Source organism: Sylvia atricapilla, chromosome 3, assembly GCF_009819655.1.
Source record: "Sylvia atricapilla isolate bSylAtr1 chromosome 3, bSylAtr1.pri, whole genome shotgun sequence".
Classification (NCBI taxonomy): domain Eukaryota; kingdom Metazoa; phylum Chordata; class Aves; order Passeriformes; family Sylviidae; genus Sylvia; species Sylvia atricapilla.
The window spans coordinates 43,238,573-43,252,681 of record NC_089142.1 but is presented as its reverse complement, the minus strand read 5'-3'; the positions used below and the strand labels follow the sequence as shown (position 1 = coordinate 43,252,681).

Sequence of the window (14,109 nt, the reverse complement as noted above, 5' to 3'; positions counted from 1 at the left end):
CTTGCTGAGAACTGTATTCTTTTTGTAACACTTTCTTAAACCCTGGTGCGTGTAGAATTGATGGATAAGATACCTAAAGCTGTAAATCATACTCTTTGTATTGTTTCATTTTGGTACATTTTCCAGAGCTGCTAAGCAACCAAGCAGGTAGCGCCTATTACTGAACCTGACTTGAGCAATAGGTGCAAGTTGCTCAGAAGATTTTACCCATCAGACACCATAAAAATGATCACCTCTTATTCTTGTTAACAGCACTTGTGGAGAGTTACAGCACTAAGAGCATTTCCTATTTCTTTTTCCGTTGTCTTAGGTTTTCTACCCTAGCAAAGATGGCACTAAGATCCCAATGTTTATTATTCACAAGAAAGGAATTAAATTAGATGGTTCTCATCCTGCCTTCTTGTATGGATATGGAGGCTTCAACATATCAATTACACCGAGCTACAGGTAAGCAGCATGATTCACACCTTCTTCTGAAGTATCGGGTATTAACATCTGTCATAGACTGTGGGCAGGGTTGACCATGAATCTGACAGGATGCATTTCAGGTTCTTAAGAAGCAAGATGGGACCATAAGGGCTGCCCAGGCATCATTTGTCTGCTTTGTTAGTTCTGAATGCAAGGGTTTTACCCAGGCTCACAGAAGAGATTATGTCAGAGCAGAGAAGTGCTCTGCTCTCCTGAGATTTACAGCAGTCACCGTGCCCTTAGGATTACACTTTAACCTCTTCTTGCTCGGTCACTTGAGTTCAACAGAAAAACATGAACATACATATTAAGGAAATATCTGCGTCTTCTGGTGAACTAATAACATAGAAAGTTTTCTTCTTCCAAGTTAAACAATTACCTTTGTCTAAATATTATATTTTTAGAAAATCAAATGTTTGGCTAAATTAATGTAAATAATTTAAACTTGGCTGTATTTTCATATACTTTTGAGATTACATTGGAAACAAAATCCTTCTGTGTCCCATATGATCAGGAAAGAGGATTTTGTCTTGAGATGCAAATGATACTGTGTTCACAAATGCAAAGCAACGCATTTTAAACCAAAAATGCTGTGCTCAGAACAGGCTTTCTAGCTCTCAAAAGCCATAAGCTTTAATGCATAGATGATCTCTTTAAAGAAAAGGCTTATTTCTTAAGCAAGGCAATTTGAATAGACTTGGCAAGAGGCAGTGCTTGAACACCTAAGAAATGCTCCTAGGTGACGCAGAGGAAAACAGAGGTGGAAAGGGCTGCGTAGAGAGCAGGAAGCAGAAGAGCAGCTCACCACAGAAAAATAATAATGAAACAATCCTATTAAGTTTAGGTGCTACCAGTCTTGCTTTAGAGTTAGCACATTTCAAATCCTTTATAGTGCTTGCCTTTCTTGTTTGCTGTGATTGTATTTCTGAATAGCAGTTACAGTTTCTTTTCCTTCTTAGCAAATACCTGGTCTAACAATGGACTTCCCATCTTGTGCTCTGTGATTATTTGCAAGCTTTTTATCTGCCTCATAAAGCTACACTTCTACTTTCCTGTGGTCCTTGAGAGACACAATTATATAACTAGCATAGTTTTTAAATTCTTTTTTACTTAGGTTCAACCACTGATTTATTACAGTTTATTGTAGATGCTGAAAGCTGTGATAAAACTTACCATTTTCTCATTTTTAAAGAATGTAAAATAAATATTACATATCTATTGATTTAAGGTAAAAAATCACATACTGCAGAGCTGACATGAGCTGGTTGCTGGCAAGAGGAGCTGTTTCACAGTGCCTACCTCCACCTCCCATCCATTGGCCCTGGTGCTTGCTGGAGCCTTTGCTAAGCTGATTTGCCTCGCAAGAATGACAGAAAACTGTCCCAGCAAAACAGAGTGGGAGGTTTTCTGCCGTTTTGGCAAGCTAAAAATTGATTCTCGTAGGAGTCCAGCAAACAGCAGCAAGAGGGTGCAGCTGACATTTAGAAGAGAGGAAAATGGGAGGTAGGAGCAGTGACCTATATTTTCCTGAACCCTGTGAAACCTTCTTTATACAGTTCATAAATTAAGAATACGAATCTGTAACAGACCCTTGAAAGTAAATGCACAGAGAAGTATCGGTGACCTCCAGATGAAAATATATTATCTCACTGACAATGTAAATAAAACATGATTGGCCACACCTCTCTCCCTCTAATATGAAGATATGATTTCTCAGCTTTTTCTTTCTAAAAGAAAAAAAATTAAAAAGCTAAAGCTTTCAAATACATGTTTATGACTAATAACTTTAGAAATGAGTACTTGGTATAGGAATGCATTCCAAAAGTAGGCAGGCAAAATCAGGGGAAAAAAATTTGTAAGAGAGAATTTATGCCAGAAAGGCAGGATGTCCAGTTCACCCTTTACCTGGCAGATTCCACTAATGTTTTACTCCATCTCTGTTGCTATATACTACTGTACTCCACAAGGAATTTCCCAGGTCCAAGTACTATTCCTTCCACAGCCCAACACTACGATTTGGTTTTGGTTTTTCTCTTTGTTTTTCTTTTTTTATTTTTTCCCCTTTTTTTTCCCTTTTTTTTTTTTTTTTCTTTTCTTTTCTTTTTTTTTTCTGATGACCATAGGCATGAGTGCTAGAAAGCAGCCACAGGATGGCCAAGGCTGAGGCTTGCCACATCACTCTCCCAGATCCTGAGCTGAGATGTAGCCATGGAAATGTAACCAAGTAGTAGACAGCTTACCTTTAAAAAAAAAAACCAAAAAATTCCAGGCTAAATAATCCTGGGCTTTTTTATTTAAACTTAAGACTTAAAACTTTCCACAAAGCACTCCATCTTCTCCTTTCCAGTGGTTCAGTTCTGTCTTAAATGATTTCCAGCCTGTACAGTGTTTTCTTACTAGTATTTCACACCCAGCTCTGTGGTTTAGGGAGCTTATTTCTGCTTAATTCACAAACAGGTGTTCCTTTTCACATCAAAAATTAAAGAAATCTTTTTCACTGAAAGCAGTAGAAACAAACCAACAGGTTACAGGATCCAGAAAGGACTGCAAGAATGATAGGCCAAAGTCATTAAGCCAGTTACAGTAGTGGTTTATTTTTAAATGCAAGCATGCATCTTTCATATGCTTCTCTGGACTGGCAAAGCTGCATTTATGGCATTTTGAGATGGTGCTTGCTAGAGCACTGTCATTCATTATACAGCCTACATAGCAAATGAAGGCTGATGGAACTGATAGCAGTGGCTTGGCAGAGCTGCTGGGGAAATGCCATCACAGACCCACCACTAATGCCTCAGATTTGGCTAACTACACCGTAGGAACCAACATGTTTCCCTTCACTCTTCTGTGTGCCTGCGTGGGTACAGGAGAAGCAATTTCTAACTCATCCTGGAATACAGCTGGTTGTGCAGCAGACTGTGAAATTGCATTTCACTGCCAGGTTGTTCCCAGCCTTTAAGAAAAGAAGTGGTACAGGGAAGAGAGACGGTGAGCCTGGAGAAAGGTCAGGCAACAGAGCAGCCCTCAGTGTGGAGTGGAGGATTGCTCCTTTTGCTTATTCTGCTACCGCTCTCTTCAGCTCCACAAAAGCTGAAAAAACAAGCAAGTCCAGTGGCTCACGACTTCTGCCCCATAACCTGTGCACCAGCCTGCATTTTTCTGTCAACTCTAATAACTGACAGCAGATAAGTAATTCTGGGGAAGTGTTCTTTCTCTGTGAAGCACAGCTCCTCACATTGTTCTCTACTGTAAAAAACAGTATCTGATTTAATATCTTTTGTTTTATGCTCCTTAAGAGTGAGTAGAGGGTCTGGACGGAGCTCTCCAGGGCGGGAACTATCTTCTGATCCCTCCACTGACTGTCCAAACCCTGTTGCCCTTTCCTTCACCCTGCTTCCAGGAGAGAAGGAAGAACAGGGATAATGAGAAAAGGCTACAGAGACTGTTGGGAAGAGCAGGGAGCAGTCTTTGCTTTGCAGAATGAGGCATTTCATAGCCATGCAGGATGACTGGCAGTTTGCTGTGACTCAGACACTAAACTGACTTCAAATCAAAAGTGGAAGTAAGAATCCACCTGGAAAAACACAGGAGACAGTAGTAAGGTTGTGTGAGCTTTGTGCTGTCTGATTACTTGGAATTTTCACTCTTTTAAAAGGTAATAAGTTTGGATTCTATGCTTATAAAACCTGGTTCCTTGAACTTAAAAGAAAAGTTAGAGAGAAAAACTGAGAAAATTTGTTACAAGTTAGAACCTCTGAGTATTGGTCAAGTTTGGGTCCTGACTCACCATGATCCTTCAGACAGGCACAGTTTCTTTCAGCAAATGGAAGAGGATGGACTCTGTTGGGGAATTTTAATTTTTTTTTAGGAATTCTCAGGCAATATGTTTGGGAAACAAGCCCTTACCTTACCTGTAATTCTTACTTGCTACTTCTGATTATTAGGAATCAAGTAACTTTGGACCTCTTGAGGCATACAGGGAAAAGGAAGCACAGAATATTTTGGGAGATTTTGTGGTTCTACATACCAAAAAATTAAGAAGCCACAGTTTCATGAGGCAACCTACTGTCAGGTTACTCCACATTAGCTGTGTAGCAACATGTTGAAATTAAAGAGTCCTGGAGTCTGACAGAGTAATGCTCTCTGACCTTTGCACAATGTGCTTATAGAATATCAATCTTCCATTTGATCAGTATGTCACAGCAATCTAAGGAAAATGCAATTCACAGTGATAGTCTTAAGAATTGATTTTACAGAAGCTGAGGTAATTCATGCCTCCTGAGCCATCTGATGGGCTGGATAACTAGCCTAGGTGGAAGGTTTTCCTTTGATGATTATGAAAATACAGAACTCTCTTACCAGTTATCCTTGTGCTTTTCTTTTTGTTTCCTTACTCCTTGATATACACTCTCAAGAACATGTGCCAGTACACAGGTAATTGCTTTGGGAGGTATGAAAACTTATCACCTGTTGTAATACTACATCCACATGAGACACACTGTAGGACTACCATTTTTCAAGCCATTTTTGATAAGCAGTAGTGGGACTTCAAGGTAAAAAGACACAATCCTTGCCCTTGTGGTTAAAAAAATTATTTTCTGCAGACAGTGGTTTCTGGATGAGCAAAGAATTCAAATAAACAAGAAATTTAAACCTACGAGAGGGGGAAAAAAGGACTTGAGGTTAAATTTTAATATTTTACTTGTCTCCTTAGCATATATGTGGTTGGCCTTCTGCAGTTTTGCTGTGTTAAGCTACTGTCTCACAGATCAACAATTAACATTTTTCAGTTGTTGAATATAATTTGAATTACTTCAGTCCATTTAAAATAAAAGATAGCAATATGTTTGATACTTTTGCAATTTGGCTTTTTAAAAAAATACACTATTCTAGCTTTCAGACAGATTCAGGAGATAGTAGGGGAGGCAGAACCTGTAATTTTATTTTATAATATTTGTTTTGTATTTAGCAATGTAAGAGGAAAATTAATAAGAATGGGATTGGCCAGCTGCTGACTTGACTGCTGACCATGGCACAAAAGAATGCCAGATTTAGAATTTTTCGTTGCAAATACAGTATTGCAAAGGTCCAAAAGAAGTATATTAAGCAGAAATTAGGTTGAAAACACCTGCTTATAAACAAAGATCAAGTGCTGATCTTAAGTTTTAAATCTTTGCTTTCTTCCTTTGGGCTAAATCTTCCTTTCCTCTCTGAAGAAGTGGAGGTCCCATGAAAGAGGAACAACTCAGAAAGCTATGGAGGTCCAGTGGTACTGCATAACTCTAGTGTGCAGACTAATGGCTTTGAAGATAATTTCTGTAAATGGTGACACATTCAGAGTGGTCATCTGTTAGGCCAAACCACTGGCCACTTTCCTCCAAAGAGCAGAACTAAGGGAGGAAGAACAGACCAGCATTGGTTCCTTTCTCTCCTGAAGCTGCTGGGAGTTTCGCTTCCATAGATAACCATTGAAAAAAGCCTAACTACTCAGGTTCGCCATCAAGAAGGACTTAAGTCACAGTTTCATGATTGATTTTGGGAGCGATCTTTTCCTCAAAGTATTTTTTCACAAGTGGTAGGTGCATAAAAATTGGAAAATAAAAATAATCCTCTTACCTGTTTGCTTTTTCAGTGTGTCAAGACTTATTTTTGTGCGACACCTGGGAGGTGTTCTAGCCGTGGCAAACATCAGGGGTGGGGGTGAATATGGAGAGACCTGGCACAAAGGTAAGTCGGTCAAAGCACAGGGACAAAACTGCAGGCTTAGCAATGAAAGTTGCAACACCTTTTCACTCCCTCTTCCATGCTTACATCTCCTTTTGCATTTTACTTATTCTGCAAAAAAGTAGATTTTTTTCCTTATTTACATGTTAGATCTGTATGTTGTCCAGTGTTAATCTGATGGTTTTCATTAGATTATTTTCATTTTTGCAGCCTACTTGAAAACAGTTTTGTACAAAGACAATAATATTCTCCAAGAAAATCATTGTGGTTTTTTAAGCAAGATCAAGTTCCCTGGACTTAAACCTTGGAAAATGCAGCTATTTATCTTGAACTGATCTTACTGAAAATGCCTGTCTGTTGCAAAAGACCTGGTTTGCTTTCACATACCGCTTTCATTATTGCAGGTGCCCAGTTCTAAATCCCCAAGACAACAGCACTGACTATGTTCAGGCTCTCTTGGTATTGCACACACACACAAAAAAAAAAAATTGCAGAACTTTACAGAAAGTGTGAACTCTTGAGTTGAAAGTATAACTCTTCTATATTGTTTCTTCATAATTTATGAATAGACCTTTTTCTTTTTAATATTTGATGAATATGACTGGAAAAATGTCTTCACCAGAAGGGTTGTCAAGCACTGGAACAGGCTGCCCAGGGAAGTGGTTGAGTCACCATCTCTGGAGGTATTTAGAAGACACATAGGTGTGTCTTAGGGACATGGCAGTGCTGAGTTAACAGTTGAACTTGATCTTAAAAGTCTTTTCAAACCTTAAACGGTTCTGTGATTCTATGATTGAAGTTCATATGAAAACCGTCAGCTCCAGAAGTTCATTCACATGATCCCCTCCACGCTCTTGGGGGATCCAACTTGTGGACTACCATTTGACCTTTCAGGGTTTTTTTTAAGCTGACTGTCATGCCACAGGGAAACTCAAGTCAAACACTGAAAAGCTCTGTTAATCTCTTTTCCCCTTTTCTTAACACTTTTGATGTATTTCTGTCCATGTTTTTCTCATCAAGTCCTTGTCTTAATCATTTAATTGTCTTTGTCCACTTGTCTTATTGTGAGCAACTGTCCACATTCAGGGGGAAAAGCTTGAAAAAGTCCTTCTTATCTCAGCAACATACCTGTCTTTATTTAATGGTGACACTTGTATTCCAAGATCTGGTGCATAAGTTGCTGGGAATGTTGTCAGCAAGGCAAATGTACCAAAACAGTGGTGCTTATTATCTAGCAATTTGCCATGGCAGTAATCCATAATATCTTTTTATCAGACAAAATGGTATTTCCAGATCGTTGCATCTTGATTTTACTGTTTCATCTGTGGTAACTATTTGTCTGGGTCATTTCCTCACAATTGAGTTAATTATGTAATAGTTTCATAAATAGAAGCTGTATGTGCTTGCAGATACAGGATATTATTGGTAAAGATGAAGTATCCTTCATTAATTTTAATTTGCAGATTGATTTGTAGTAGATTTTAATAAAATTTATCGTAATACGGTAATGCTTCTTTGATCCACCTATTTCCTGCTTGATTTTGACCCAAGTCTTTTACTGCAGTTTGAAATAAAATATGTGTCTGTTCTTTTGCAATCCCAGAAGCAATTACAGAAGTTTTTTTTGCGTAGGTTTAATTTTTTTTAATAGGATTCTGACCTTATACCAGCCTGGTGTTTTGAGCAAGGAGTAAGATTTGTTTCTCCTTTATTGCCATATACTTGAAGTCTTTTTTGTTGTCCCAGTATGTCTCTCTTCAAGTCTTGTTAATACAAGAATTATGTGTATTTGTTAAAAAAAAAAAAAAAAAGACAAAAAATTACAAATGTACTGGTTTCAATTCTACGAGATCTTTATGACTAAATGTCAGACTTACCTTGCTAAATGTGTGTGACACAGAAACAAAGCAACCATTGTAAACTGGTTGCCTAGGATCACTTGATGGAGAATGGGGATAAAGAGACACCTCCAGACTGTAGCTCATCTCACTTTATTTAGGGTAAAATTAATTGTCCTGGAGATTCCTGAACCATAGAGATAACCTTAGGCAATCAGCCTGGAATAAACATGCAGCTTTTAAAGAAAGTAGAAGAAACTGGGCTTCCATTTGTGCATCCTTTAAGTTCTTCTTGCCTGCCTGGGCCACTGCCTTTGCTACAGGAATTCCTTGTTCCCGTTTCTTACTAGCATTTAATTGGCAGAGATTACCATGGTCTTTAGGTAGGATAACCTTTGAAGAGGATTTAGTTTTAGTCTCTTGACAAAGAAGCAAGATTTGGACAACTGTGAGTTCCCTAAGATAATACTCTTCTACTAGAATAATTGAAAGATTGTAGGAAAAACCATCTCTATCCTTCCCTGTCCTACCCGACAAAAATTTTTTTTCAGACCTGGAAGTCTTATCAATGGTGTAATTTTAACCAACATTGTCTGTCATTATTTATTCCCTAAACATCTGATGATGTTTGGAATTTTATTCAACATGATGGCAGTATCTTAAGCATTTCCATATTGAAAGTTAATTAATAAAATTTCAAAGCAAGATGCAACTCTGAAGTCCCTTTTTGACCTTTATATAGCTTTATATCATCTGGTTTGAAAACAACTAATGGGAAGAAAAGTAAATTACCAGCCACATATTATATATCCAGGAAATTAGAAGTGCTTATTTTATATAGCTTGTTTTATAAGCTGAATCTTTATTGCGTTAAGAAACTGCCACTGAGTTTAATGATGTTAAAGTCCCATTAGCTCAAACCTCAGGTGGTCATTTTGTATATATTTTGCTGTGCAAAGCTTTGGTTTTCCTTTCACTGGTTAGGAACATTACCTGGCACTGACTTCACAGTATAGGTATGTATTATTCAGAGTTTCTGAAAGCATCGGAGTTACTGACAGAACCATCTTATAGCCTCTCTGTGTTGACAGAATCTTTCATTTTTGCTGTTTTTCTGAGCTGCATCAATTATTAAAATGTTCATGAAACTGGAATTGTTCCCAGGTATTTTTGCACACATGTTTTTCTGAAGAGATGGTATCAAAAGGATTTTATGGTATCAACTGATTTGTTTTGTTTCTCTGCTAGGTGGTATCTTGGCCAACAAACAAAATTGCTTTGATGACTTTCAGTGTGCTGCCAAATACCTCATCAAGGAAGGCTACACATCCCCAAAGAAGCTGACTATTAATGGGGGCTCAAATGGAGGCCTCTTAGTTGGTAAGACCTGCTTATCTATTTCCCAGATTTGGTGCTGGGCTTATTAAAGTAACCAGACAAAAATTGATGAGATCTGCCTGTCAAAAGTTGCCAGAATGTCAATGCATTAATGTATACCAGCTGTTAAATATGTACAGTAGTACTTAATCTGCTGTTTGCATAGGATATTGGAATTCTGCAGTCTCTGGCAAAGGCTGACTGTTAAAAGCCACACAGTCTTGTGTGGTAGAATCACACAGAAAGTAAGAATGGTTTAAAAAACATGGCGGGGGGGAGGTAATTTTTCTTTCTTCTAGTTAACCATTACAAAATGTCTACTGAACTAATAATATATGTAGCATTGGAAAACTGTGTGTGGTCTGTTACAAATGCATTATGTTCACTTAAAATTCGCTGCTATGTTCCTAAATTCAAGGACATAAATAACCTCCTCTTAAACCGAAGTCTTGTCACAGAAAGATCTTGTGTTCTGAGCAGTCTAAGAGCTACAAAATATATTTCTGATAAGATCCCTATCTGAAAGTAACAGAAGAAGAAAGGTGATTTTTTGGATGCAATTTTGAAAGGAAAAGGAGACACAAAGTAATAGTATCAGGGTCTGTTTGCCTTTTTTTAAGCAGCATGAAAGGTGCCAGTATGACAGATTTGAGCTACTTACGTGGGAAGGGGGTAAAAAACGCATCTCAAGTTCATGAACCCCTGAGGTAGAGAAAATGAGCAGTTTTACTAGGCCCACTCTGCTTGCTCTTCTTCTTGTATTTATCTGCTGCTGTATACTGACTATTGATTTTATTCTGTTCTTCAGTGAATTAGCATCTAGCATAATAAACAGGATTTGGAATTATACAAATCCTTGGTCTAAGCCATCTTGGTTAGACCTGCATTATTATTTTTAGAAAGCAATTGTTTTAAAGATCAAGTAACAAGCACTTGTAAAGTTGTATTTTGATTTTTGCTTAAATGCTTCTCAATAACAAGTGGCAGAAGGTGTCTGTATTGAAAATAGAAATGGGTGAATATGATAAAGGATTAAAGGATTTGTATCCATTTGGGAATGCAAGCATTGCACAAGACAGTTTTATATGAGCCTAAATATATAGTTGGAAATGCAGTTAGACTTTGAATATATTACATAGCTTCTGAAAATACTATTTTATTGTTATGCAGTTTTCAGCTTCAGTCAGGATGAGGTTCATCCTACCCAGCTTTAGTAATAAAACCCCCTTGGTTTACTGGCTGAACTATTCAGCTAGGCTCCTTGTGTCAATAAGAGGAAGCAAGTGACAACTGCAGGAAATACATAATTCTGGTAGGAGGGAGGTGTTAGGAATCTAGACTTCCCTGCTCTAAAAAATCTTGTTAGAATCCTTCCCCTGAATTTACTGGTAGATTACAGTCAAGTGGGATTTCCATGCTCTTGATGAGCCAGATAGGGATTTTCCTTGACTGAGTAGAATTAGGTGAATTAGGTTCAAAGACCCACTGCCAGATTTTCTTTGTTCTTATTTATTGAAGAAAAAAGTGAAATGGAAAAGTATTGTCGCTCTTCCAAAATACTGTTTCCCTTCAGTCAGACTAACAGGAGGTGACTCTGAGGACTGCAGAGCCCTGAGCTTGTCTTGCCTCATTCAACTGCAAAACAAGACCTCCTTGTCCTGCAGTCTGATCCCCAAGCTGAGCAGAGCAGCACAGCTGTGACCTAAAAACTTTTCTGCAAATGCAGTGCTTGACCTCTCATGTTTGCCTAGACAGAACTAGTTCTGACATTTTGAAGGCTTATTTTCATACTGGATTTTAAAGCTCAAAGTTATGTATAAGTTATAAATTTATGTTATGTATAAGTTACAAAATTCACAAATAAATTGTTGTTCCAGATTACACCTTATTAATGCATATAATTATTATGGCTAATTAAAAAGGTGCAGTGTGCATGGATGAGTGCCTCCATAGGCAATTTCTTCCTGAAGTAACTACTTAAGGAGCTAGCAAGGAGCTATTTCATCCAAAATCCTGAGCATCAGACAGTGCTTCAAGAGACACTCTGAAATAGTGTATTAAAAAAAAAGTGTTGTGGTAGTTGTTTTGGCTTTTGTACCTGCCATGATAAAATTTATGTTCATAAAAGAAAATAGCTTGAAGAGGAAGGATCTGATCAAAAGCTTCCATTAAAACCTGAAGATCTTTTACATAGCATCTGTTTAAGGCTTTACATATACCTTATGGAAATTACTCATAAATAAGGAAGAGTTAGTATAGTAACATATCAGAGATGACCAAAAGTAAAATTTCATTCTTCAGAAAGTAAAAATCATGTTTAAATGAAGAAAATAGGGTATAGTGTAAACTCTTGGCAGGGACAGACAGACCAGATCATCAGGCGACTGATGAGCAAATTGCTTCCAATATTAAGATAAGCAGTGACATTTTTCTGTGCACATCAGAGGCAGGAAGCTGGCCAGACGATCTGTGGGACTTGCAGGTTAGTGAGATGTAAAAGGAGCATTAAAGAAAAACAATGGCAAAGCAGAATAACTAAATGGTCTGTTTGTATTGATGTTCCCTCCTGAGGAGTAGGGGGGCATTCCCTGCACCAGTCTCTCTTCATGGGGAATATTCTGGGGAGCTGACTCCAGCTGAAGCATCAGCCGGAGAGGTTTTGGAATGAATCAATCCAATGAAAAGTTGTGTGTTGCCAGGACCAGATGGTGCACATGCAGGATCCTAAGTGAACTCTGATATGAAATTGCAGGCTACTAAGCTTGAATATCTGAGGAACAGAAGGGGGCAAGTGTAATGCCAAGTTTTAAATGGTTCATGGTGATCCACGAGATGCAGATGGGTAAATCTGACTTCTCTAATGGGCAAGCTAGTTGAAACCAATAAATAATAGCTGACATAAAAGAAAGAATTCCGCCGGCTGAAGTTGCAGCTTTTCAAATGTATTAGAGCTATCTGAAGGAGTCAGGCTGCATAAGGGGCTTGTAACAGTGATCTAGGTGAGAAGCTATTCTTGCATTTTCAAAAGCTTCCTCACATAAGGCTGTGAAAGAAAGTCCTTGCTGAGCTGGAAGCAAAGTCATGTCATAGCAATATCATGGTTAGAAGGAGGCAAAGAGTGGCAATAATCAATCCATTTTCACAGTGGACAAAAATGAGGAGATAAGAAGAATTTGGGAAAGATTATACTTACATGTGGATGCACAGTGAATAGTTCTGAATTAATTAAGGGATTCTGGGATCCATTGTAGTAGTTATGTGAAAATGTTAATGCTCTTATTTCTTAAAATTCAAAAAAAGGCAGGGGAATTAGTAAAATCACCAGGGAGAAGGTTGAAGTCAAGAAACAGGAATTGGAATTGAAGAACTTACTGCTACAGGATATGATGAACACTAGATGAATAAATGTTAAAAGAGGAAACAGTTATATTTACAGGGGATGTGTGTTTTGATGGCTTTCTTAGAGGATGGCTGAAGACAACTCCAGCTCAGAGAAAACTGAAATAACTAGTTAATCAGATAATAATTTACAGGAAGGATCTCCCAGTTGCCACTCTTATAACATTGAACATTGAGCTTGATGTTTAAAAACAACTGCACTTGTTTTTAAAATATATGAGGCAAGCATTATTCTTAAAGAAATTGTCCTTTCCAGTTGTAGGAAGATAAAAATAGTAAAACAAGGAAACACAGCAGCAATTCACTTTGTTAATTTGATTTTGTAACAGTCTGCTTTTATCAAAACTCTTTTATTATGGGTTTACATAGTAATTATGGAATACAACTTCCATCGGTAAATGGAAGGCTTTTGATCCTTAATGCCCTTCTCTTTCTTGAGACTAGTATTAAAGTTTAAACAGCAAATGGTTTAGGTACCTTCAGTTCAATAGCTCAAAATCTCACATGCTTTAAAAGTTCATTTCTCCTTCAGTCCCTGTTTGGTGGTTTGAAAGGCAGTGTTCATAGAACGACATGTTTGGTGTCTGGAGAGCACGGAAATGGCTCCTAAGTTCTTTTGAACATACCATATTTCAGAGTTATGGTTTTTATCCATTTGCGGTTTTGCTTGAAAGTCTGTTTGGCTTCATATTCACTGGCAGACCACTCCCAGTACAACGTGGTAGTGAACCTTTTACTGTTGAACTTCCTTCTTTAAGATCTGAATACTAACAGAATTGTTTTCCTGCTGAAGCTGCCTGTGCTAATCAGCGGCCTGACCTATTTGGTTGTGCTATTGCCCAAGTGGGAGTGATGGACATGCTCAAATTCCACAAGTACACCATTGGCCATGCTTGGACCACTGACTATGGTTGCTCTGACTGTAAAGAGCAGTTTGAATGGCTGCACAAGTAAGTGCCTTTAAATACTTTCTGTGGTTGTTAGAACGCGTACTCTGCTCAACAGTTTCCAGTTGTCATGATCAGTATCTATTCTAATGATTATTTCATCCTTTCCCACACTGAATTTGAGGAGTTCAGCACTTCCTTGCAAGTCAGTTTTGAATCAAAGACTATCTTCAAAGCCCTGTTGAATCAAGTGGTCCTATTTTCAAAGACCTTGTTCTCTGTGGTGGTTTAGCACAGATGTGTTACACTCTCCTAGCAGCTTTTAACAATTCATAAGGTTTTCTTCTGAATAATGACTCTTTTAGGCTATTACAACAGAATATTCTCAAGTGGACCACTACATAAATGTATTTTTTACC

At 37.9% G+C, this 14,109-nt stretch overlaps 1 protein-coding gene across 2 annotated transcripts in view; it reads left to right on the top strand.

The window, feature by feature from the left end:
- The window catches only part of PREP (prolyl endopeptidase), an 88,474-nt gene that overhangs the window by 71,979 nt on the left and 2,386 nt on the right, over nucleotides 1-14,109 (top strand). For both annotated transcript variants that reach the window (XM_066315191.1, XM_066315193.1), the window contains exons 11-14: nucleotides 311-447; nucleotides 6,098-6,192; nucleotides 9,276-9,407; nucleotides 13,597-13,753. In XM_066315191.1, the coding sequence (XP_066171288.1) occupies nucleotides 311-447; nucleotides 6,098-6,192; nucleotides 9,276-9,407; nucleotides 13,597-13,753 (521 nt within the window). The remainder of the gene's footprint in view (nucleotides 1-310; nucleotides 448-6,097; nucleotides 6,193-9,275; nucleotides 9,408-13,596; nucleotides 13,754-14,109) is intronic.